At 40.6% G+C, this 24,087-nt stretch overlaps 1 protein-coding gene across 7 annotated transcripts in view; it reads left to right on the forward strand.

Moving 5' to 3' along the window:
* Positions 1–201: 201 nt before the first annotated feature.
* The window catches only part of LOC121200831 (myosin VIIA and Rab interacting protein), a 103,299-nt gene continuing 79,413 nt past the window's right edge, over positions 202–24,087 (forward strand). For all 7 annotated transcript variants that reach the window (XM_041066344.1, XM_041066345.1, XM_041066348.1 and 4 more), the window contains exons 1-2: positions 202–359; positions 7,990–8,205. In XM_041066344.1, the coding sequence (XP_040922278.1) occupies positions 8,096–8,205 (110 nt within the window). In that variant the 5' untranslated portion in view covers positions 202–359; positions 7,990–8,095. The remainder of the gene's footprint in view (positions 360–7,989; positions 8,206–24,087) is intronic.

The following is a 24,087-nucleotide window of genomic DNA, read 5'->3' on the forward strand; positions in this document are numbered from 1 at the left end:
GCTCTCTGTGTCAACATACAGGAAGAATCAAGGTTGGGTGCCAATCCCTCACCTCGCTCGCCGTGCGCCCTCCCTCCCCTCCCCTTCTCTTCCTCTCTCCGTGTAATACAAACCGCGTGATCACCCATTCAGCGGTGCTTGCGTCTGCTGCTTTGGGGATAAAATAATAAGCCGGCTCGCCGTGGGGGGGGACGGCAAAAAGTGTCCGGGGGACAGACAGGTGTCGCGGAAGTTCACACTTGCGGAGGCGCATCCCTCCGCGTCTTTTTATTTTATTTTTTTTATTTTTATTTTTTCATTATCTGGGATAACGTGAAAGAGACTGTAACTGGCGGTCATCCGGCTCCCACTGATCCTGTGTAAGTGATTCTCCACATCAACTCACTGCGAATAGGTGAACGTTAGCCTACTCCAATGAGCAGGAGATAGAAATATGAACCTCAGCGTCAGGTGTCTGCTTTAGATGTGTGATTTAGAGGCTCCGTGCGTGCTTGCATACCTCAATATGAAAATACACGTTTCTGTGACATTTCCTTCATCACCTCTTCACTGCCGTTTGCTGCAAGCTGCCTAATTCACTGTCCATTTAAGGCGCTAAAGCTGACATTTGTCACCCCTTGATTTCGCGCAAACAGTCCCTGCAAGCGTGGCACTCTTGAATGAGATAAATGGGCGCTGTTTTGAAATGAGGGAAATGCGGCGCATTTGTGAGGTGGATGTAATCAGGTACATTTGCTTTGCACAGTTCGACATAGTCCGGAGTGCGGAAGGAAAGAAACCTAAAACCAGGTTCAGGAGGTGCAGAATGTGACTCATCTCTCCCCGAGTGGAGACACAAACACGTTTATATTTAATTAGAAGGAGCTATTTAAAAAAAATAAAAAAATAAATAAAATAAAGTCATGTTTTGTCTCAGAGCCATGGTTGCAGAAAACCTTTAACCCAAAGGAATGCAAGCAGAAAATCCTTATTTGGCAAACGCCTCTGAGTGGGTGTGCAGTTAGGTGAACTGGGCTCAGTGCAGTTTATTGCAGTTGTTGTTGTGTTTTGTGGTGATGACTTTCACCTGTTGACAATAACACCAGGTCCATCCTGGGAGGCTTTTTAGGGACACACCACGAATCCGTTCAACCCACATACTGGATGAATTAGTCTGCTATTCCTAGCAATTCATTCAAGGAAAACAAGACATCATTTAGCCAGAATTACAACCCATTCTTAGTATCTGTGTTACAGTAGTTCTCAACACTTTGTCACATGTGCAGTGACTCAGAGGCAGATTCAATTAGCATCTGTTTTGATTTTAACGCTTGGGGTCGTAATGTATTTGCATGCATGTGTGGTGCGTCTGCAGTGTGTGTGTGTGTGTGTGTGTGTACGTCTTCACAGATCAGCTGCAGCATTCTCACCTTCCCAGCCTCCTCTCTTGCTCTGCATAGAGTGGTAATTGGGCAGGTAGTGATGGATGTGACACAGTAGGTGGATGTCAGTCAGTGAGGGATGATCAAGGGCACTTCCTCATGCTGGTTCTCCGGTGGAGATTTGAATGCTCACCAGTGTCTAATATTTGGGTACAGTAGAGGAAGTGAGAGTTTTTATTTGGTGTGCCTTCACCAATTATGATATCTGTCACTTTTTTTTTTTTTTGTGCTGTAACCTAAGCTTTATTTTATGTAACAGTCTTCCTGTTTACAGTGTCAGCTAGGCAAAAAGCAAAAGTGGCTGACGCTGTTTGTTAGCCACACCTGTAACCATTATTTTCTAGTCCATAGTGACTGAAAATTACACATATACAATTATATACAATTTTGGTACATCTGCAGATGCAAAGCCGGTTAATCTTTTCAGGCGTTTCTTATGCAATTTTTGTTTAAGAAGTGGCCATAATAAATATTCAGCACTACTAGTGTTATAGTAAGCCTTATTTACAGTGGACATTTTGACTTGCTGCGGTAGAAAAACCACAGGTGTTACTAATAACATTAATGGTGGCTCTCCTCTGCTCCGCTGAGCCAGTAGGCCGTGACAGTATGACAGTGGCCTATAGCACAAATATTAGCAGTAGAATAGGATATAAAGGGTATGCATGTGGCATTTCCATGTGTGGAAATTGCCACTCACACACATTCAGTATCCACAGGGTACATCCACATTGGACAGTTGGTGCCAAAACCTGGATATGTATTTGCCATTCAGAATCAGGTACATTGCATTTTTGTTTTTCCTTCTTAGCTTTCCCTACCCATTGCAACCATAGCAGGATTGTTTCAGTGGCGATGAGGAAGGTTTTACCACATAAAAAAGGTGATATCAGTGCATACAGCCTGTTAGGCTGTTAATAATATTTCTTCATAAAAGTCATATCAGCCATCACTATGCTAAGACTGCTCTTCCCTGAAGGATGTTAAGTATGAATAAGGTGTTTTTTCGTTAATTGGTGTTCTCATAAATTCATTGCTAATGGTAGGCTTGTTCACGCTATGTGCTGTGCTTCTTGCTTTACAGCCAGTCAGATGGTGGAACAGTTGGAGGAAACAGAAATCTTGAGTGCAGTATATATATGTGCCCTTAACTAAAAGCTGAATCTATGGACATCCATAATCCACATTCTTTTTGCTTTTTTTCTTTTTTCTCTGACGACTCCCCTTGATGTCATCTTGACGGATAGTGGTCATATCCTGGGTTGCAAAAACAACTCGTGCACCTATGTTGCTGCTGTCACTAGGTTGTCGGAAGACAAACGACCAAAGAGTCAAAGAAAGGCTCACACACAAGAAAAAAAGAAAAGAGTTTGTTTTTAAAGGACATATTTTCACGCACAATGTAGGACAAATATTTAAGGCAGAATACCACAAATAGCTATAAATGCAGATATGCAAAGTCAGTTCACTGTATTCACCTTCGGTCCAAATAGTCATTTCACTGAAGTCGTTCTCAATCTCCTTCCCTCTGGCTGTGACGAAACGCTGATCCAATGGAGAGTGTCTAAAACAAGCAGTTCATTTAGCGCTTGGCTGCACCTGCCCTTTTAGTGCTCCAACAGGGCCTTGTCCTCAGCTTGCCTATCCTCTGCTACCTCTCCGAGGTGATAGACAGAAGCAGAACCAAGTACTCTGCAGCACTGATGTAGCATGTGGTGCTTTTTATGTGTATATGAGCATATTTGGGATGATTTAGTATTTGTGTGCCTTCATTGAAGACATGGTTGATTGATGCACGTGCTACGTCTTTTGGGGAAAAGACAGGTTTTTGTTCATACTCCTGAGAGATGCATCAGTGTGACGGTCTGTGACCTGTTTTCCCTCTTAAGCCATTCTCTCTTTCTCAGCTCTGACAGTGTCAGTCTGTTACTCTTGTAACCTGACAGCATTCTATTGGCGTGCTTCAATGTAGTGCCAGTCAAAATGTGACAGTGGTGACCAAAGTTGTATTTTTAGATTTTGTCATAACTGTCATGTGTGTTTCAACTCAGATAATTTTGCTGTTAACCGTAAACCTCTTGTCTTCATATAAAGATTGTTCAAAGGTTACAAATGATGAAATAATGAGCTGCAAAAGAGCTAGTTAGTTTTCACCAGAACTGATAGTTTTCACCTCCAGTGATCTGACTGATTGGTATCTATAATCGACTGTAACTTTACAAGGCAAATCAAAATCATTTAAATCCCAATAATTCCCTGTATGCAGCTTGGAGAATAATCTGAAATACCAGTTCCTCATGGGGAAAATGAGTTGTTGCATGACTTTACAGAAAATAAAAGTGAAAATAAAACTAGTATTTTCAATGGAGTTATACAAGTTTGGCGGTTTCATCGCCAGAAAGGTGTTCAATATAGCATTGTAGGTTGTATCTAGAATCAGTACTATGAAACTGCACCATATAATGTGTGCCAGGAAATCATATTACAATATATTTTGTATCAATTTTTATCTTATATTTGGGCAAATATGGTACTATGGGACTTTTCATGACATAATTATATTCATTTTACAGATATACACAATATAATGTACCCTATATGCAATGTTCTTGCAGGTCAGAGCCCAGTATTCAACTCTGGTCATTCTTCATCTTTGTCAAAACCTCACACCTACATTACCCACAATGCTATAGCCACAGTCTTTCCCTCAACCTAACTATACTGTAGTTTTCATGTTCAGATATATAATAATCCAGAGTGTGGTTTGTCTGTGTGTAACAAGGCTTCTGCAGCCAAAGTTATGGCTAAAAACAAGACAAGCTTTAAAGTCTGTGGTAAATGTGTAGAGCTCACTTTTGCATCACTTTACCAAGATAGTGCTTAAGCTCATAACCCGTCTTCACTAAGAAGACTGAGCAAACTGGTGAAGCTCTGAACCACTGAGCCATTCTCCAATCAGTGTCAATGATGCTGCAGGGCCAGACTGGGATCACCAAATGGCGTACGAATAATTAATTCATTTCATGTGTTATCACAACACCTTTTTTGCATGTCATTTCACCCCATGTCATTTCTCTAGTGACTAACCCCTAACCAGAACCAAAACAGCATTAAATAACACGGAGGTTTAAATGACATGCGAAAAGCTTAAAAAGCGATGACTAAATGCTCAAAAGTGATGTGCTATTTATAAGCCATCACATGAGATCACGTAGGCAGGACAGTGACAATGCTTTATAAAGAAAACATGGATTTGAGACATCATTTGCATATGTTTATATGTGTATATGTTCATGTGTTTATTATTCTGTGCGTCTCTCTGTGAATTGCCACAAGTGAAAATGTATGTACTTGCTATCTGTAGTGTCTGCCTCTGTCCCCAAGCCTGTGTGTCACTAAAGCTTCAGAGGCAGACACCCTCACAGACATAAATGATGCTTCATCCCTGTCCTTGACACCACTCACTATAAAAAGAAGGCCTGAATAATTGCTTTCCCTTGTGGCTATAAAATAATGGCCATATAGTAATGGTGCATTAATCTCCTCTACACATTAGGAGAGTAACACCGACAAAAAGACAAATACTGTATGTTAGACCAGCCAGTCGCGGTAGGTGTTGCAGATGGACGTAGCATGTAATGGTAAGTCGTTTACTAAAAGATGATATGAGAGTAAAATAATTCTAAATCCTTAAAGAAATAGTTCAGTGAGATTGATACCACTCTCATATCTGTGTGATATAAATATATGGCCATGGCTAGCAGCTGGTTAGCTTAGCTTAGCATGAAGACCAGAAACAGCAAGGGAGACATGAATTTGTTCAGTTCTTATTGAAATGTGAAGTTCAACATAGCCTAATATTTATTGATTGATTGACTGATTGATTGATTGGTTGATTGGTTGATTGATTGATTGACCCCCAAACTGTAAATACATGCAGCAATGGAATTAGGGTGGAAGTAAATAGAGTGCAGAGGCTAATGCTCATCCCTCTGTAAATGGAAACGTCATTATCACACTTAGTTTGCCAGCACACAAGCTCAGGTGATACAGACAAATCCATTACCTGTGATCTGTAGAATCACTCAGATGTGGTAAAAGTAGAGAGAACATATTCGATATGTGTGGGTACATGTACGTCCACATGTGGCTGAGTGTGTATTTTAACATTTTGTCAGACTGGGTAGCCTTTCCAGAGACGAGGGCAAGGTCCAGACCAGCTGAATGAGGAGACTTTGTGAATGGTATTGTGACAGCCAGTATTTACTCTGTGTGATACCAGATGTCTGATACTGAGAGATTTTACAGCTTTATTTTTTTTCCACTGTAGCAGAGAATGTGACAAAAGCTCTCATCAAAATGACAAGCTCACTTCAATTTTTGACAAATGAACTACACTTTATTTTACTGCATAGGTTCTCTATGAAACCCAGCAATCGTTCATAATATTAAAAGAAAGTCTTTGGAATAAATGCAGTCAAAACTTATCATAACAAACATAGTAAAAGATATAACTTCTTAAATTCTGAAAGATAAAACATAACTTCTTGTTGTAAATAAACCAAGGACTAGCTCAGTTTTTGTTGTCTGTTTTTGAAATGTAAAATTTGACCAAGTTGAACAGCAGTCTGTCCTGGTACAGGCCCTCAGCTGAAATGGGAATGAGTGATAGGCTGAGCGTGAGGAGAGGTGCTCTGTCAATGAAGCTATTGGCCCAATAATAGCACAGACATAATTGTCTGGCCTTCTGAGTCATCATTGCTCACTCCACCGCCAGTGCTCTCCCATCTTGTTTAGACTCTGCAGTTAATGGACCTTCTCCTTCTGTCCATCTCCCCATCTGTCTCTGCTTCTGTCTTCCTCCTGCCATCCCTCTGTTTTATTTTTATGGGCCGCCCCTCGATCTTGCCTCTCCATCATCCTTTCTTTACCTCCTCCTCTGTCCGGATTTGCTTATGTCCGTCGCACCCTCACAAATATCACGTGTCAGGCTTCTTTTGAAGTTTGGTCAGTCACAAACTAAATGAGATCCCTTAAAATATGAAGCCATTTACTGTAAAACCTTTATTAAGTGTGATTTACAGTGCGGTCCTTTAAAGGTCAACCATCAAAAAGCCAAATACCAAATGATATATAAAAATTTCACTAATATGCTGCATAGCTGAATATTATATTTGGTCAAAGAACATGAGCTAGTTAATGTTAGACTTGCAGCTGGATTACAGCCAAAGTGTATACAGTATATTTGCATTAGAGCACTCACGGTGCCACATGCCAGACAAGATGACCCATTTCAAAGATTAAAAAAACAAAACTGTAAAGTTACAAGCTGCTGCACAGAAACACGGCATCTGTTATTATGTAGCTATCATGTTTGTTGACAGAAAATGGACTTGTGCTCTTCACAGCTACCCGCTTGCTTTGCATGTTGTATGCAGAAATAAGATTCTGTCACACAGAGGGGCATACAGATACAAATGTACAAATGTAAATGTGTGAGATCTTACTGTACACTCTCTGGTTTAGTGCCAAATACTCTATCCATGAAAACATGAGCCAATTTCAGTTGTACTTTGTGTTTTGTGCTAATTATTAAATGTTAACATGCTCAGTTAAGCAGGTGAGCATTGTAAACATTATTGCTAAACATCAGTGTATTCATATTGTCATAGGGAGCATGTTAGAATGCTGATGTTAGCATTTAGCTCAAAACATTGTTGTGCCTAAATACAGCCTTGCAGAGGGTAATGGCTGCATGTAGTCTTGTTTGTATTTGACCAGAAAATGACACATCTTTACAACAGTTTCAACAAAAAAACTTTTACAACCTTCATTAAGGTAGGATTAAGACAGGACTGTTGTATTGGGCCTTGTTTTATTTTATACAACTGACTAAATCACATTTTAAAGATCATGATTACTGTTTATAGTACAGAAATAGCCTTAAGGCACCATACAAATATCAGAACATTTTGAATTTATCAACTTTGACTAGGACAGTATAAGTTGTTTGGGTTAACTTTTTTCTTTTCTTTTTTTTTCTTTTTTTTTTTTTTTTTTTATTCCTTCCGGGGATAGTTCAAGTATCACATTAGCAATGACCTTAAACAGTAGGAAGAAAAATCTTTCCATTCACTACACTTTGGTTTGGCTACAAACCCTCATCCAATTTTCAGCTGCTCAGAGATGGAGATTCATGCTGCAGGCAAACAACTGCATGGCGCCACAATATATTTTGTTCCGGAGTCGTAAAAGCAAGCATTGCAGTATTATTTGCATGGTGAGATAGTTCATTTTCAGTGGACCTTTATGTTGGATCTTTCTTATAAAGATCTGTTGTGGATAATGTGACTGTTCATAATAATATAAGCTGTGCTAGAGACCTATTTTGTTGTAATTCCTTAGCTCATAGAAGCTGATGAAAGTCATAAATTACTGAATGCCAGGTGTATGAGAGTTCTTTCAGACAAGTTAAGTGTCGGGCCTATTAATATTTAGCTCAAAAGGTGTGAATCGATTCCACAAATGCACGCACTGTAAATTTCTCTATCTGTGTTACTTTCTCCAGGGTTGTCCCAGCCTCGGCCCCCAGAGCAGCAGCGCCCGTGCCTCTCCTCCTCCTCCCGTCTTGGAACCAGCAGCAGCAGCAGCTCATTGCGGCGAGGCCAGGAACGATGGGCCGGAAACTGGACCTGTCGGGCCTGACAGATGACGAGGCGGAACATGTCTTGAAGGTGGTCCAGCGGGACATGAAGCTGAGAAAGAAGGAGGAAGACAGGCTGAGGTGAGACGGGATTACCCTGCCAGCGGGTTTTCTAGTGTTTTGGCACATTTGACACACACGTGGCAGTTTGAGAGGAGATGATGAGGTGGAGATGACATTTGCCTGTGAGCAGAAATGACCAGATAAAGTAGTGTACAGCTGGCTCAGAGGCACCTACCATTTATTGCCAGTGTCTAGGGTTCAAAGAGAATAGAATAGAATAGATAAACTTTATTAATCCCCAAGGGGAAATTAGTTTCTCTCTCTTACATGATCATTGCCTGTCCGGGACTGGACCATTTGACCATGTGGGAGTCACAGTGCTAGTATATGAGAGTTTAGAACTGGTGAGGATGCTGACTTTCATTTTTGGGATATGCAACTTTAGCCTCAAGTGTTTAGCGTGATATCTTTTGTGTATCCATCAGGTGCATATTCAAAACCCTTGTTTCAGGATTCTCATTTTAAAACAATTTACCTGCAAGCATTAAAAAGTCAGCAGGAGACGGATTTTTCAACTAAATCACTCTATTTTAGTTCCGCAATTAGCTTATGCTTGTTAGAGCAAAATTACTGCAAATTTCAAGTGGCAAATTTGCCACTGGTATCATAGGAACTGTGTGCGAATAGAAAGCTTAACAGGGGAACAAGGCTTGGCAAATAGTCAATTGCAGGTTTCCAGCAAACTAACAAACTAGCAAATAACAGTGGGCTACATCGGCACACCATACTTCATGGTAAATGTAATTATTCTACATAATCTGTTGGTGAAAGTAGATGATGTTACATGCAAGTCATTTATTTTAGTCCTTAAGATGAGTGTTTATCCTGCCAGTCATTCCAGCATAAAGTCCAGCGGTAATTATTATGACATCTCTATGCATTTGCAGTCAAAGTTTCACAAAGCCAAAAACACTCCTGTCTTTAAATTGTTTATTATATACTATGGGCTTTGATTGCCATGTGTAATCCATAATATTCTTATCACAGCTTGTACTTGTGACATCTGATATAAACGATGTAAACAAAGCTTCTGTGGAGTTTTGAGCTGCAGTTATTTCATGGTTTATTTTCAGAGTCTGAGGCTTTAAGGAGGAAGATGCTTGTCTTGTGTTTTCAGCTTGTTGACTGTCAAGTCTGTGGGGGGTCAGCCTGGCCAAGCCTCAGCGCTCTGCTCTGGTGTCACAGCTTCTTACTTAACATGCGACAAGTGCTGGCCCGTATCTCCTTCTCACCTCCTGCCTTTCACTCCCCCCCATCCCACTCTCCCTGCCCCTGTGACAGCCCAGTAGTCAGAGGGGATTCAGTTCAGTTGTGACAAGCCTCCATGGGGGTTTGGCCATCAAATGTGTGGTCAAATCAGTGTGTCTGCTTTGTGTTGTTTCAGCAGGACAACAAGGGGAAGTTTTAGTTTTAGAGCTCCAGTCTATCTAATGTCATGACAAAGTCCAAAATATGTTTTTTTTTTGCTGTGTTCTAAGTGTGGTTGTACCCTATAATTTTGTAAACCCAAGAATGCTCCTTTGACTACCTACCAGGCCCCAGCATCAGTTATTTTGTTGTGGAGTTTGATGTCTTTCTTCAGATTTGAATGGTGTTCCTCAGCGGTTTTGTGTTCTGGAGTGAATGCCATGAGTGATTAGGCTGCTTTACTTGGAGCACTAAACATCTTAGCTCAACTCTGAGGAGCAAAACAAAGTTGCTACACAAACCAGACAGCAGCCATTTGTCGGCGATGCTTAAAACTCAACTTATTTTCCACAGAATCAGTTTCAAAGCAAAGACGGTGTATTCCCAAATCACTGGGCTGTGAAATGTTCTCCCACCAAGCTGTCATGTATGATCAAAAATAAATGTATGCCTCTCAGGCTTGCTATTACTGCTGTTTACCACAGAAAGATGAGCAGATTAGTGTTGATGTAATCACGGGCAGATATTTATTAGACAACAGTTCTTCATAATAACAATCACACTTTTTATTTGCAGCCTTACTGAGTTATTATGACTTGTTTCCAGAGCAGATATTAGACGCTAACAGTCAAATTTGCTTGTTCTAGCCGTTAAAGCTGCTCATGTGTCATACAATTACACAACTGGCAGAGATCTTTTACCTCTCGCTTTTCTTTTCTTTTCATTTGTGTTTTTGCTGTTGTGGTTAGATTTCATTAGTTTCATCAAGCAGTTACACACAAGCTGTAGCTGATCACCGTGGAGCCCGTTTTTATATATAACCAAGATTCACTTCAAGATTTTAAGCAGTAACAAGTACTTGGTGCCGCTAAATATTGTTACTCCATCTTAAGAATAAGGACACGTCTTCCATCTGTTTCAGTCTCTGGTGAGCTGTTATGATTTGTGTTTTGCATTCATCACATTTTTATACTTATATCTTGTCAAAAACGTGCTGATTTTTTTCATACTTATGTTTAATACAATGCAACTAGCTCAGAAAGCTCAGCAAAACAGCAGGAAAAAAAAACAGTGAAAACCTATTTGCCTTTCATATGAACTGTAAAGTACCTCACAGTTTACAGTATTTGAATAGGAATATGGAAGCTTGTTTACAGCAGATGGTAGCTGAGTGTTGCAGCAGGTAGCTCTGTCGCTATGAGTTTTTCTCTTCCATGCATGGCTGACGTTTGTTTTTCTTCCTCGAATGAAGTCAGCCCTGCAGAGTTGTAAATTACCCCCGTTGAAGGATTCATGGGATAATTTATAAGCCTCAGCTGGCACCTTAAATGCTCCATTTTAATTTCCCCCCATGCTGAATAATAAGAAATGTTGAAACACTTAACTGATATTACCTTCTGTCTCATAAATACTCAGTGTTTCACATACTTTGATTTATTTGTGCCGGTTCGCCACAATATCAGCATTGACCACAACATATTGATTTTCTATTTTTTTACTAGTTCACATTGGTAAAATGTTATTTCATTGAAAAGCTGCGCTCAGTGCATTGATTTACTTGCCCTGCTCTTGCTCGCTGTCACTCTCTCAGCAACATCAGCTAGCATAACTGCTAGTCAATATGTACTGCAAGTGGATTACATTAATGTTAATTCTTTAACTCTGACGCTACATGTTTGCTCCCTTAAATAATGAAAAAATATTTTATTAAGACTCAAAAATGCTCGTGACAAGGAGACGCAAAGACAGTCTGGGACCAGAGTTGTTAGCAGAGAACATAGAAACTTAAGAAACCACACGTGGGAAATCTGAAAAGTCTATTAGCGATCCAGTTTGTTTGTTGCTTTGTTGTTTATGTCTTCTCTTGATAAGTCCTCTTATGCTTCCTTCTTTTGTCCCTGTTACTATCCTGCGTGTTTGATGTTTTCTCCTAATGGCTGTGAACCGTGAAGCACTGTGTAACTTTTTAGGAATATAAAAATAAACCTTTTGTAACTTCTGTTTTCACCCCGCTTGCTCTGCTATTGAAAGGTGAGAGCATGATTCAGCCAATTAGAGAGGGTGAGCAGCTCAACCTCTGCCCTCCACCGTCTCAGTGGCCAGCCATCCAGCTGGAGAGGCTCATTAAGAAGCAGCAGGAAGCTCAGGGGGACCACAGGCGTGGGCCTACTTAACAAACAGCACAAGCACTCCCAAGGGAGACAGACTGGGAAATGATGATAGATAGAAATATCTATCCACCACTGTCACTGTGTGAGCAGGAGATGGCTGGAGCTCCAGCAACTGGTGACTCTTATGGGTAATTTGCTTTTAGTGTTAGGAAGGATCCACTTTACACATGTGTCTGGCAAGTCCTTGTGCGGATAAGCCAATTACTGTACCTGTAATGCTCACTCCAAAACTCATTTCAGTTGCAGCTGTGACAAGTGTATCATTCATATGAAAGGCTCTGCGTTTCTCCGGTTTCCCCGTGAGTGTTGAATAAGGCAAAAAAATGATTTGGAAACTGAACAATGCTCTGTGGATAAGTCTCAATTATTTGTGAAGCCGGTGGGGGCCCGTGCTGTCGATAGTCATTCTTTCTCCATTGTAATCGTTCTCTCTTTCTTTGTGTGGAGTAATTCTTGGCTCGAAAATGCAGCCCTGCCTCCCGTAACAATTGTACCAAATTACCAGACGGTGATATTTTCCATCAGCAGTTTTAATTTGTCAGTTGAAATTGTGCATGTTTTGTAAATAACGTTGTGATGTTGTATTCAGACAAATGAGATTGAGCACTAACCACAAACATCTTTTTTTTGTTATTGTATTGTTATTGTAAAAGTAACGTGTTATAAAGTGTTTGAATATAGATTTTATTTTATCAGACTGTACCAGCAGGTCTAATATCTCTCAAGCATCCAAAGGCTTTATCTTTTTCTTTATGTCATTTGTTGTTTCTTTCAGCTAGGGTGAATGTGACAGGCAGGCAGGCAGGTACAGGGAGCAGGAGTCACACAGAGAGGCCAGGATCATTTTGAAAGAAGGTGGCAGAGGATGTCACTCTGTCAGGGAAGGAGCTGACCTCTATTTCCTCCTGTATTTATCCTCTTGCCTCTGTCGTCTGGAGACGACACAAATACAGACACACACAAACGCAGGAGCTAGCCCTGTAGAAAGACAAGGAAGTATTATTTTTGAGCCAAGGTAGAAGTCAGTCAGGTTCTGTTTGGTCCAAACGGCTCTTTATTCACGACGATCGATAAACTGATGTAATTGGATTTCAGAGCAGAAGCGGTCAAAGAATATTGCCCTTCGTTGCAGGACAGTCCCCCACGGCTGCACTGCCATCTCCACTATTAAAACAGCACTAAACAGGGACAGGGATCAACCTCCACTTTCAGGCCTGAGGTCATTTCAGGCCTAAGGTCGTGTCCTTTCATAGTGTATTCTCAGATTTCAGTTCAGGAGCTTCATGTATTAAACATTCCTTCTCCCAGTACATTCAGTAGGCAACTGTGGAATACTGAACAGTCTGTGTACTAGCTTGTGTGTTGATTTGATGATGTGTTTCTTTAATGAGGCCATTTTCCCAGACTAGTGAACTAATGACCCCAGCTTCTCTCTGTTAAGGGAAAATCCACAAATTGTGTAACTAGTCTAGCACAGCTTTATGGGTGGTTGAATAGCTCCATTGTGTTAAACAGACATGTATTATTCCTTTCTTCTTGGCTTCTAAGGTGTTTATTCTGTGCCATAATCCAGTGTTGGGTCCTATGTTAACATGTGATGTTCTTTCACATGAAACAACCCAAAGCTGCAAGGATGTAAAGTGCAATTGCACAAATGCAGATATGCCCCCCCCCCCCATCTTTATCATGAATGTATTCTTATGTAGCAGCAGAAAAGCAGGGTCTGGGTGGGGTTAATTTCAGTCTGCATGTTGTTGTGGCAGCCGTGCTCTCTTGGCTGTGGTTCTCTTTTGGTGGAGATTAGCTGTGTTACGTTATTAGTGTGGGTTATTTGTCTGAGTCATGTTGACGTGGATAGTTTTTGATGTGGAAGCGCTGTGTACGTACACTGATCTCTTCTGCACTGAGGGTGTACGTGTGCACAGTGAGCAGGAAGGGCAAATCTTTCTGACCTTTCTTTTTTTTTTTCCTGTGGCCGCATTGGCAGGTGCATTACCAGTGTAGTTGTGTGAGTCATCACATTTCATGGCCTGCCAGGGATAACATTATAATTGATACAGTACCCATTTACGCTTGCAGTGATGGGCTTGAACTGTTTACAACTGCTCAAGTGTTTTATGTGAAGACCCTCCTTTTGTCTTACATTACATTCACACATTACTGACTGCTGACTTTGCCGGTACAGAACTATAGAACCGATATTTCTTTTATCAGAGCTTTTATGCAGTGATGTTTTGATAATGTCATCCTCTCCTTGTGAGACAGGACCAAATTTTCTTGTGGACAGGAAACCAAGCAGATTTATAAAGGTCAAAGTGTAAATTACCTGCAGTGGGAAATGTTTATTTCAAGTTGTTTGCACAGTTTTAAGAAAATATTGGAACGACTCTGACATTTCCAATGACAAAATAAGCAACCCCCCCACTTCTACTCCCTTTGCTATTTTGCAAGGAGGGTTTGAAAGCCTACGGAAACAGAGAGAGTTTCCTTGCTGACTGATCAGTGCCGTTGTGCTTTAATTTGCTTTCATGTTTTCGGGGCTGCTGAGGTGATCTGTACAGCTGCCACAGACTCTGTGATTTCTAATTAGTTTTTAATATGGCCCTTAGTAGATGATATTTAATATAATTAAACTTAATTAGCAGACAGAAATATAGCTCCCCTGACCACAGCAATTATACATGGGCATGCTTATACCTACTGTCTTCAGTCTCTCTGTCCCATTCTCTCTCTCTTTCTCTCACACTCAGACAAGCATAAGCTAAACATCGTACCTCTAAAAATTAGAAAGGTCAAATGTATTTTTTCATTATATCATCCATGTATGAAACATGTTGAAATATGTTCTCATTTAACAACTGAGCACTGCAGTGAAGTGTAAGTAAGCTACATCTCTGGAGTGTTAGGATAATATGTCTGATTAAATCCTTATTTCAGTAGTAGAGCATTGTTTATGGCGCTTGCAAATTGAGTTTCCACTTTATAGCCAACAATGATCAAATTCACAATACATTTTAGCATAATTTAGACTGCGTAATATATGTAGATGCATCATATTAAATCTAACTCATTTGGATAGCTCTGTTGTTTGGTGGGGAGTCTGCACAACTGCACCCGGCTTGGCAGTCATGTGGATAATTGGTCACACAAAACAATTTTACTTCAGCGTAAAAAGAAATCTGTGTGGAGATATCAGTTTGTGTGTGTGTGTGTGTGTGTGTGTGCAAGTTACCAGACTCTCCTGAGCTAAGTGTCCTAAACATACGCTGCTTTACGACGTCTGATGGAGGAAGATTCTGATTTCCCCTGAGTGTGACAAATCAGCAGCTGCACAGCGCCGACGTCCTCTAGAGCTGCTGAGCCCACGGGATCGGCTGATGAGATAGTGAAAAATAATCCACCCCAGCTACTTGTGGCACGTTCGCTTTCGTAGTTCGTACGCCGTTTTAGCGTTTCCAGCTGACTGAATAGATAGGTTTGTCCTCAGTAACCTTGCCTGCATGAAGTGGCATTTTAGCCTTTGCTGACTGAGGGTCAAATGGAGGTGAACGGATCACTGCTCAGCTTTGTCTTCCTCTAGATGAACCAGTATACATTACCACCTAGATAAACTTTGGAGTTATCAGCAGGAAGACTGAGGCAGATGCGGAGCAATCATTTGACCTGTTACTTTCATATTTGTCCAGGTCTGCAGTGATTACTTCTGCTGCTGGCAAAATGTCAAGTGCTGTTTTGAGTCAGAGGAACATAGTTGGTTGCAACAGGAAGATGGTGTTATCTCACCCCCTGCCTCCCGAATCTATCTAGTTTTCTGCCTCTCCCCCTTTGTGATTTTCTCATCTATTCTATCTCAGCATCTGCCGTTCCCTCTCCCGTTTTCCATTTCAGTTGTCAAATCCTACCTCTGTAGATCCTCATTAGCAGTGTTCAGGTTGTGTTGAGATTGAAGTCCGTATTGGACGAGCTGCTCTCCGTCCAGGGGGGACTGAGTGATGCTTGGCAGGACAGCAAGGAGACTTTCCTTTGTCTGAATAATTGCCACACTTTTCTGACCCAGTCTGGCTCTTCATTATGTCCAAGCCAAGAGACACAAGACTCATTTACTTCCCAAAAAGCGGCTCATTCATCCCACTGGCCTTATCTCCCTGTGTGATATTGAAGTGATTGAACTTAGCCGGCCGTGTTAATTTGGAGGGTTTGTGCTGTTATGGAGGTGGGGTGGGGGGGTGTGGGCGCTTTTGGCAGCAAGACATGGTTCAAGTGCTCGGACACAGTAAGTTACCCACAGCTTCAGAGAGGGACTTTGGGTCTTTATGGGAGCACTGAATGAGAGAAAGTGAAGGATCCTCTGTGGGATTACAGCGTGAGGAGGGAGACAGGCAGTACACTCTGTACAAGGTGCAATCTGGCTCATTACAGAAAAGGAATCCTCCTCTTCCTTTTGTATGACCAGTGCACTGTGGTGTTCTTTAAACCTCTCTGTATTCAGGTAATGTTCTTCCTCTGTGGTATTTCTGCAATCATCCACTCATCCAATCATCCAATCCACAAGCATTTCAGTAAGGTGTCTGACACCATATTGGTGATGCTTTTGTGAGGAAGAAGAAAATGGACTTTACATACAGCTGTATCGAGCGTTTTCAGTTTCTTTTTTTTTTTTTTTCATTTATTAGAAAATAGCCTGTGGAAAAAAAAAATGAGTTGTTTCATATATTACTCTCTTTTTCATTTCATTTTTCTTCGGAGATTGTGTAAACAAGAACTACGTATTATAAAAATATACTATGTCAATTTGATACAATAAAAAGCTGTATTTTTACTTAATCATTTCCATCATTTTCAAAGCAAAAATGACAAACATTTGTTGGTTCCAGCTTCTGTGAGGATTTGCTACTTTTTTTTTCCATATATCATTGCAAATTGAATATCCTTAAATTTTTTTGTTTGTTTATGACACTTCACAGGCATTCACAGACTAGGATTTACTTGTAGATTTGTTTATATAACCCCCTTGAAGCCACCCTGTGAGTGGTAATGAGAATGCAAAGGAAGAATGAAGAATTTGACCATTCTTCGTGCTTTACGTTCGAAAAATGTGTTTCATATAAGTGTGCTGCAGATTTTAAAAGGTTTAGAGGCATTGTCCTTACTAACAGGGGCTTATCAGGCCTGTGGACCAATTAACTAGTAAATGCTTCATTCCCTGTGAAGGTTCTTGAACTAAGCAATACATCAGCTGAGGCTTTGTTGGCAGCAGAGGTAATCTGCTTACACCATGTCACATCATAGATGACGAAGCAGCAGAGAGATTCTGCAAAATTCTAGTTAGTAATATGTTCTGGCTTTTGCACACATGCCAGGACACACACACACACAGACAAAATTAAGTTAGCTTTCCCGATAGTCCTGTGCTCCATCCACTGAATTAAAAGGGGATCTCTCTGTCTCTGCTCCAGCATCTTTAATCCAAAACCTCAAGAGTTTTAATTTATGAGATGGCCCCTGCACACTCACTGTGTATATGACAGAGAGGCTCTCTTGTAACATTGATCATGGAGCTGATGGCGAGGTTAGCTATTAGTAGTGGTTGTGAGAGTGCCAACAGATGAATGCGGAGGGTGGGGCAGGGGAATGTTTTGCCTCATGTTAAAGACCTCTCCAGTTTATTTTTGACAGTCATTGATCCTCACTTTCTCCTCTGCTGGATACTGTGTGTGTATATGTTTGTGTGTATGTCTCTATTGTAAGCTACTTTTGGGGAGAAATTTCAGACTAAAGACTGGTTATTAAGGGACAAATTGCCCACATGGGGACAAAAGCTTTGTACCCAATTTGGAAAATGCTAATTTTTAAGTTAGTGGTTAAGGTTAGAGTTAGGTTAAGGTTAGGGCTAGGCAAGTGGTAGTTATGGTTACAGTTAGGGTAAGTCTCCAGGAAATGAACGCTAGTCTATGTAATGTCCCAAAAGTGGCCACGATCAATGTGTGTGCAACCAAGGTGTTGGGGGTCGGCTCTACTGTCACCCTTTGAGGAAATGGACAGGACCTGGACAATATCTCAATGTCTCTCACTTTTTGTCTTTCTCTGTCTCTGCCTGTGCTTGTCTTCCACTGCGGCCTGACATAGCTAAAATTCTCACATGGCTTTGCTGAGCATAATGGGCTCTCCCTTGTATTTAAACACAACACTTACAGCAAGACTCACATAAAACACATCCAATTAAAACAAAGCCACTTCATTTTCTGCTTTCTTCTCACCCTCATAAGGATTATGAACTATACTTAAATCACCTCTTAAAACCCTTTTATGATTTATTCCTGCTTTTATGTGCAGTTATGGGTTTTGATCCTGCCCACTTTTAACCCGGTGTTGTTGATTTTTAATTTTATACATCTTATTATTCCCATTTTATTATTACTCTTTTTTTTTTTTTTAGCCCGTGCTTATTTTAAGCTTTTGTGCTTCACAGTTCTGGCTTTTATTAGCAACCCTGTAAAGCATTTCATAAAAAAGTGCTTTTAGATTAATGTGCTATATTTAAATTTGTTCCTCTGATGATACAGTTTATGTTGGTGATAATTGGAATTAGTTGTTTCGCTGTTAATACATCTAGATCTTTTACAGAGATTGACTACAAAGTAACAGTCTTCTTTTAACTGCACATTTTAGGGTAAATGTAATAGAAGCCATTTAGTTGCATCAGCCCCTTTTAAGCCCTCTGAAGAGCTGTCTCCCTTCTGTGCTCTTACCCATAATTCCCTGGACTCATCAAACTGTGGCTTCTCAAAATGTGATGTTTGAAATTTTGACAGAACTCTGAAAATCTAATTAGTCTCTTGGTATTTGTTGACTCTTCAAACGTGTGTGTGTGTCTCCCCATGTTTATGAAAATGTACAGTAACTCACAGTTTTCTTGGAGCATAGCTGAAACAGTCCCTGTGAAAACTAAACAACTCTCCCTACACTTCTCATGACCTTTCAACCACAATCAGATTAAATACAGAGAAGGACATACCAGATCATTGCTACCTCCAGTTTATCCAAATTAAAGATGTCTAAAGTAATGTGTTATTGTTAGAAACTTCACTAACCACTGTCTTGCCCTCTAATCAAAGTAAAAATCCCATAAACTTCAAGAAATTTTTACCTGAAATACGCAGAAATCCAGATTTATAGATTTATTTGTTATATAAACATTCATATTTTAAGCACTCTGTGATGTTGAGTGACCCAGAAATGTATACATATATTGACATATAGTAAACAACGTGCATTTGGACTTCAGTTGGCCAGACATGCATGAAGATTTTATCCATGACTTGTAATCAAAACAACCCAATAATGACAGTATAAAGTCATCCAAAGGATCAACATCACCACCATTAAGCATTACTGCGGTCTGAGGTGAGAGGAGCAGGCGCCGACCTTTATGGCATAATATGATAGGTTAAGACACCTGTCAGTCAATACTGTCATACTAATGAAGATGTATGTAACTCATACATTAGATAAGTTTACTGAGGCTTTTTCTTTTCATTTAGAGGAGGGAATGACGTTTACTTCCAAATTTCACTCTGACTGAAGGTGGTGATTTAAAACCTTCTAAAATATGTTCAAATTCATGCTTTAAACTCTCATAGCAATTACCCTGTGTTTGTTTGAATACCTGTAATTTTACCGAACATGCTCTGCCACATGAATTAAATCAAAACGAGGTTCACTCGCTCTCTATTGTTTCGTCATATTGGGGGTGCCACTCTACCACCGGTGGCCCGTTTTTCAAGTAGTGTGTGTTTCCCAGGGGAATCATCACTGGTTTAGAGACTGGTTTCTGGAAATTATGAGTCACAGCTGGGGCTGCGGCTGGCTCGCCCTCCTCTGTTTAATGACTGCAGGAGTTGTGTGTTCTGATAAAGCTGTTGCTTTGGTAATAAACCAGCAAGCTAAACACAGATCCTGCTTTTTTTTCCAACGTGTTTGCTGATGGTGGATTGCTGGAATTCGGTTCATTGCAGGTTTTAGGACCTTTTAACCTTTACCCCAGATTACTTGCTGTGTAGAATTGTATCTAGTTCTTATAGAAAATAATAAGGGGGGGGGGGGATTAACATTTAGATTAATTTTATTTGGAAAGAGCATTTAATTATTAAATTTTACATGTTAATGTCATTTTACTAGTCATGGAGGGTACTACTAAGCCTCAAGCAGTTGATTTCAGTCGAACGCTGTGTTGCCAGTAGCAACCACTACTAAAGCAGTTACAGTTTAACTGACATTGTTTGCTACATCCACAATTTCGTCAGATCAGTGACTGAGCAAATACTGAGCAAATATTGTCTTTTATTTACTCCACTGCCTGAGCATTGTCTGTAGGTATTCTTTTATTATAGCTGTTCAGTTTATTTCTAATCATGCTATCCATTATAGCAGCGTCTGATGCTAATGTGTTGCTTATACAACGTTCTAAGTGCTTGTTGTTGGACTATTTGTTACTCTTTTTAGTGTTGTGGTCTCTGTTTATGTTTATTAGATTAATTACTGTATTGTACTTCCGATTGGTACTTAATGGATCTTTCACTGAATTTTCATTCTTCCTGGCATGAGGGACAGTGTGACATATTTGTCATTTATGGGATTGCCGTGGCACAAGTACTGCAGAAATGAGTTGTTGTTACATATAGGGAATTTGATTAGCAGTAAGCCTCGGGGCTATACCCGCTACTTACAGGCTGAAACATACACTGATTGCTATCGGTTTCTGATGATGAAGAAAGGATGTGGACCTTTCCTGAACCCCAGTGAATTCAACTCGTCTCCTTCTTTGTCTCCATGGGAGCTGGGCCTGATATCCTCTTGTACATTTCACACACAGACACAAACTAAACCAAAATTCTTCAGGAATGAGGGCTATTATTTATTGTCCATCACAGTCTGTATCCAACAGACTTTTATTGGATAAAACCTACCATTTGGAAACTAGGCAATAGGACAATGACAACCACGGCTATGACAATATCTTTTCAATTTTCCTGATTAATCTGATTGATCACCATCATTGAATTGTGTTTCTCCAGTACTGGGTAGTGCATGACCCAGCATAAAACAACAAAACAGAGTAAAAGTCAGGATATCTTGACCTCTGTGGGATCAACTTTAACCATTCTTTTGTTGATCTATGTCTCAGAAGGCCCCAAACTTTTTGTCAAATACTAAATCACTGTGCTCACCACTGTGCTTTTTTAAGACTAAATACAAATCTAGCAGCTCTTATCAGCTGCTCGGTAGCTATTATGGGAGCTTCTGTACAGTTCGACCTCCACTATGTTATTAAGATCATTTTAGATGGTATTCTCTGCTTTTAGATCTGCGTAGGATAGGATTTTAACCTTCTTGATGTCACTTATGCAGACATTTTCCGCTCTATTAAATCCTGCTCTGTTGTTGCTCTGTTTGGGTTTGTTCTTTCATTCATCTGCAGATTTATTATATTGTATATGCTTGTAGCAGTCAACTGCAAAATACAGACTGACTGTTTGTTGGAGACTGTCACTACTGGACAGGAGATGAGCTACAGCTAAACTGCGAAGTCTGTCAGTGATATGTGGTTTGTTGAGAATGTGGTGACTACAAGGACAGGCAGGAGGAGGGATGGACAGTTAAGAGTCGGAGAGAGAGAGGTAAAGGTAGCGAGAGGATGGATGGGAGAGAGGAGGGAAGTGTTGGATGTTCTTCATCTGCCCTTGATGAGACACAGGAGATGCAGATGCTGCAAGCTCTGGCTCATTAGCTGAGGCTGCTGCTGGTTTGTTACAGCAGCTGCTGTGCGTTTGAGAGTAGAAGAGTTCCTGATCAAATTTATGCTTTATATATATGTGTGTGCGTGTGTGCTTTTCCATAAACACGTGTATTTGTGTGAAGCATCTTTTTTATGGATCCAGAAAGATATATAGGGCTTTATCCTCTGCTTGATATCAAAATGAAGACGTATAGTGCAACATTTATCTCTAACTATGATTAAGTGCACAGACTGAAGGCCTTCTCTGAAAGCATATTGCATTAGATATAGCGGCTGCTGTTTTATCATACGTCTTGGGATACTTCAGGTGATTGATTACGGAGGACTGATTAGGAGTCACACCTCCTGCTGTATAATTGATTGAGGTTGTATTTAAGGGATGCAGCTCTAGTGGCCTGAAACCTGCTTGAAAGACGAAGCGTCTGCTACGATCCTCTGCTGTCATAATCCATCCCGACATGTCAGCGAGGCAGCGAGATATAGCCATGTGGCGAAATACCACAATAATAAGGAGCTGTGCATTGTTGCAGAAACAAAGTCTTCTAACTCGGGCCACTCCTGGCAGAGGAAGACTGACAGTAGAGGAGCTCCACGCTGTGATGGAGCGCCACACTTGCCTCCAGTTACTCTCTGAGTCAAAGAGTCACAGCTGATTAAAAAACTCAGGACTAACTTGAACTGTAGCAGAGCTTCTTTTGGGATGACTCTGCGCAAAGGACACCATTACACACTTTTGGTTTTGTCACCTGATCGCTGCGTTTCCCTCTCTTCCCTCCGGTTTCTCTATTGCAACTTTGGCACTGTTCTTCTATGGTCACTCTTTCCATTTCTCTCTTCGATGATGATGGTTTTGGCAGGACTGCTAATACCTTCCCCCAGCATATATTCCATTTTAACATGCTGAGTACCCTGCATTGAAGCCAGTCCATTATCCCTCGCTCTCACACCTCTGTAGTCCATCACTCCCCTCGTAATGTTCAGCCATCATAAACACTTGGGGCCGTGCAGTATATCATAGCCTACGTGGATTAAGCCTGGGGTGCACTGCTCATCTCCTGGTACGCATACTGGATCCCTGCAAGCTCTGCATCTGCAATTACGGTTGTGGTCAGGTGAAGGAAAGCAGTGGTGTAGTCGAGGACATCTGGAGACATGTGGAGTACATATGCAGACTTCTCTTTGTCATTTAGGGAAAGCCAACATTCATCTTTAATTGCGATTAAATATATAGCAAGCCTGATTTTTTTAAATCATTATTATTATTACAGTGAGACTGTGTAGGAGTCAAACTGACTCTGTCCGTTCCCTCTGTTTTATTGGAGGCTGATTGTATTTTATGACTGTGTCCTCTGTATTGAGGGTTTTGCACAGCTGCACTGCTCAGTTGCCAGGTTGTGAGAAGCTAACCCAAATATGTTAATGGGGCTCTGCCACTGCACTTCGAGGGGTTGCCAGGCACGACCGCAGGCTGGATTGTGAAAATAAAACAGCAAAGAATATGTTCTGTAAGTGAGTTTATGATCTTAAAAAAACATGCAATAATAGCATACAGTTCATTGAGTAGGTATTCAGACAATTTTGTTTTGCCTCTGACTCCACGCGCATTAGATTTGAAAGGAAACAATGAGTCTAAGTTTAAAGTGCTGACTTTCAGCTTTATTTTGAGGCCGTTTACATCTGCATTCTATGAAGGGCAAAGGAATAGTAGCCCTTTTATTTATATTTATATATGTATATATATATATACCTCCTAAGGGTGTAAAGCACCGTGAGTCCTACTGTTCACCAAATATAGATGTGAAAACCCCCAAACACCTTTAAAGCTAAAAGTCAGCACTTCAAATCCATTGTGTCTTTTGAAACAATGAAAGTGTGCTGGAGTAGAGCCAAAACAATGAAAACCATATCACTGTCCTAATACCTCCAGACTGTACTGCTGTACTCTGACTCAGACTGCACTCTGGCCTATTTATGTCCAGCAGTGCATTTTCACTCTCTCTCTTTTTTATTTTTAGAGTTTCCTTGATTAAGGAACAGCAAATAGGAAAGTAAAATTCCTCATAACCATTCAAAATGCTCTCTTCAAAGCTTCTCCTCTGTGTGCAGGCTTAGAAACTGACCTTCTCTGTTGGGCCCATAGGGAGCACTGTTGTCCATGTTAGGACAGAGCTGGACCGTCTACACATGGCTGCACTTTGTTCGTCCCGCTGGCTGACCACAGGCCTCAGACCAGACTGAGTGACACACAGTGCTCTTTTCTGTCTCTTTTTAAACCACAGCCTCAAATCAGATTTAAAAAAAAAAAAACCAAAATAAACAACTATTTTCAAGCCTAAAACAGTCCAAGTCTGTCCGTTGTTGCTAAAAAGGAAAATGCTGTCAAGATTTGCTGTCAAGACTATTTTTCAAATGTCAAATGTCCACTTATGTGAGAGAAATCTTTTTTTTAAGCCCAGTGCAAAAAGGGGTTTTTGTTTTTGCTGATTCAGAATTCCTCATTTTCTCTTTCTCTTTTTGTTACCTCCT

This window comes from Toxotes jaculatrix, chromosome 20, assembly GCF_017976425.1.
Source record: "Toxotes jaculatrix isolate fToxJac2 chromosome 20, fToxJac2.pri, whole genome shotgun sequence".
NCBI lineage: Eukaryota > Metazoa > Chordata > Actinopteri > Toxotidae > Toxotes > Toxotes jaculatrix.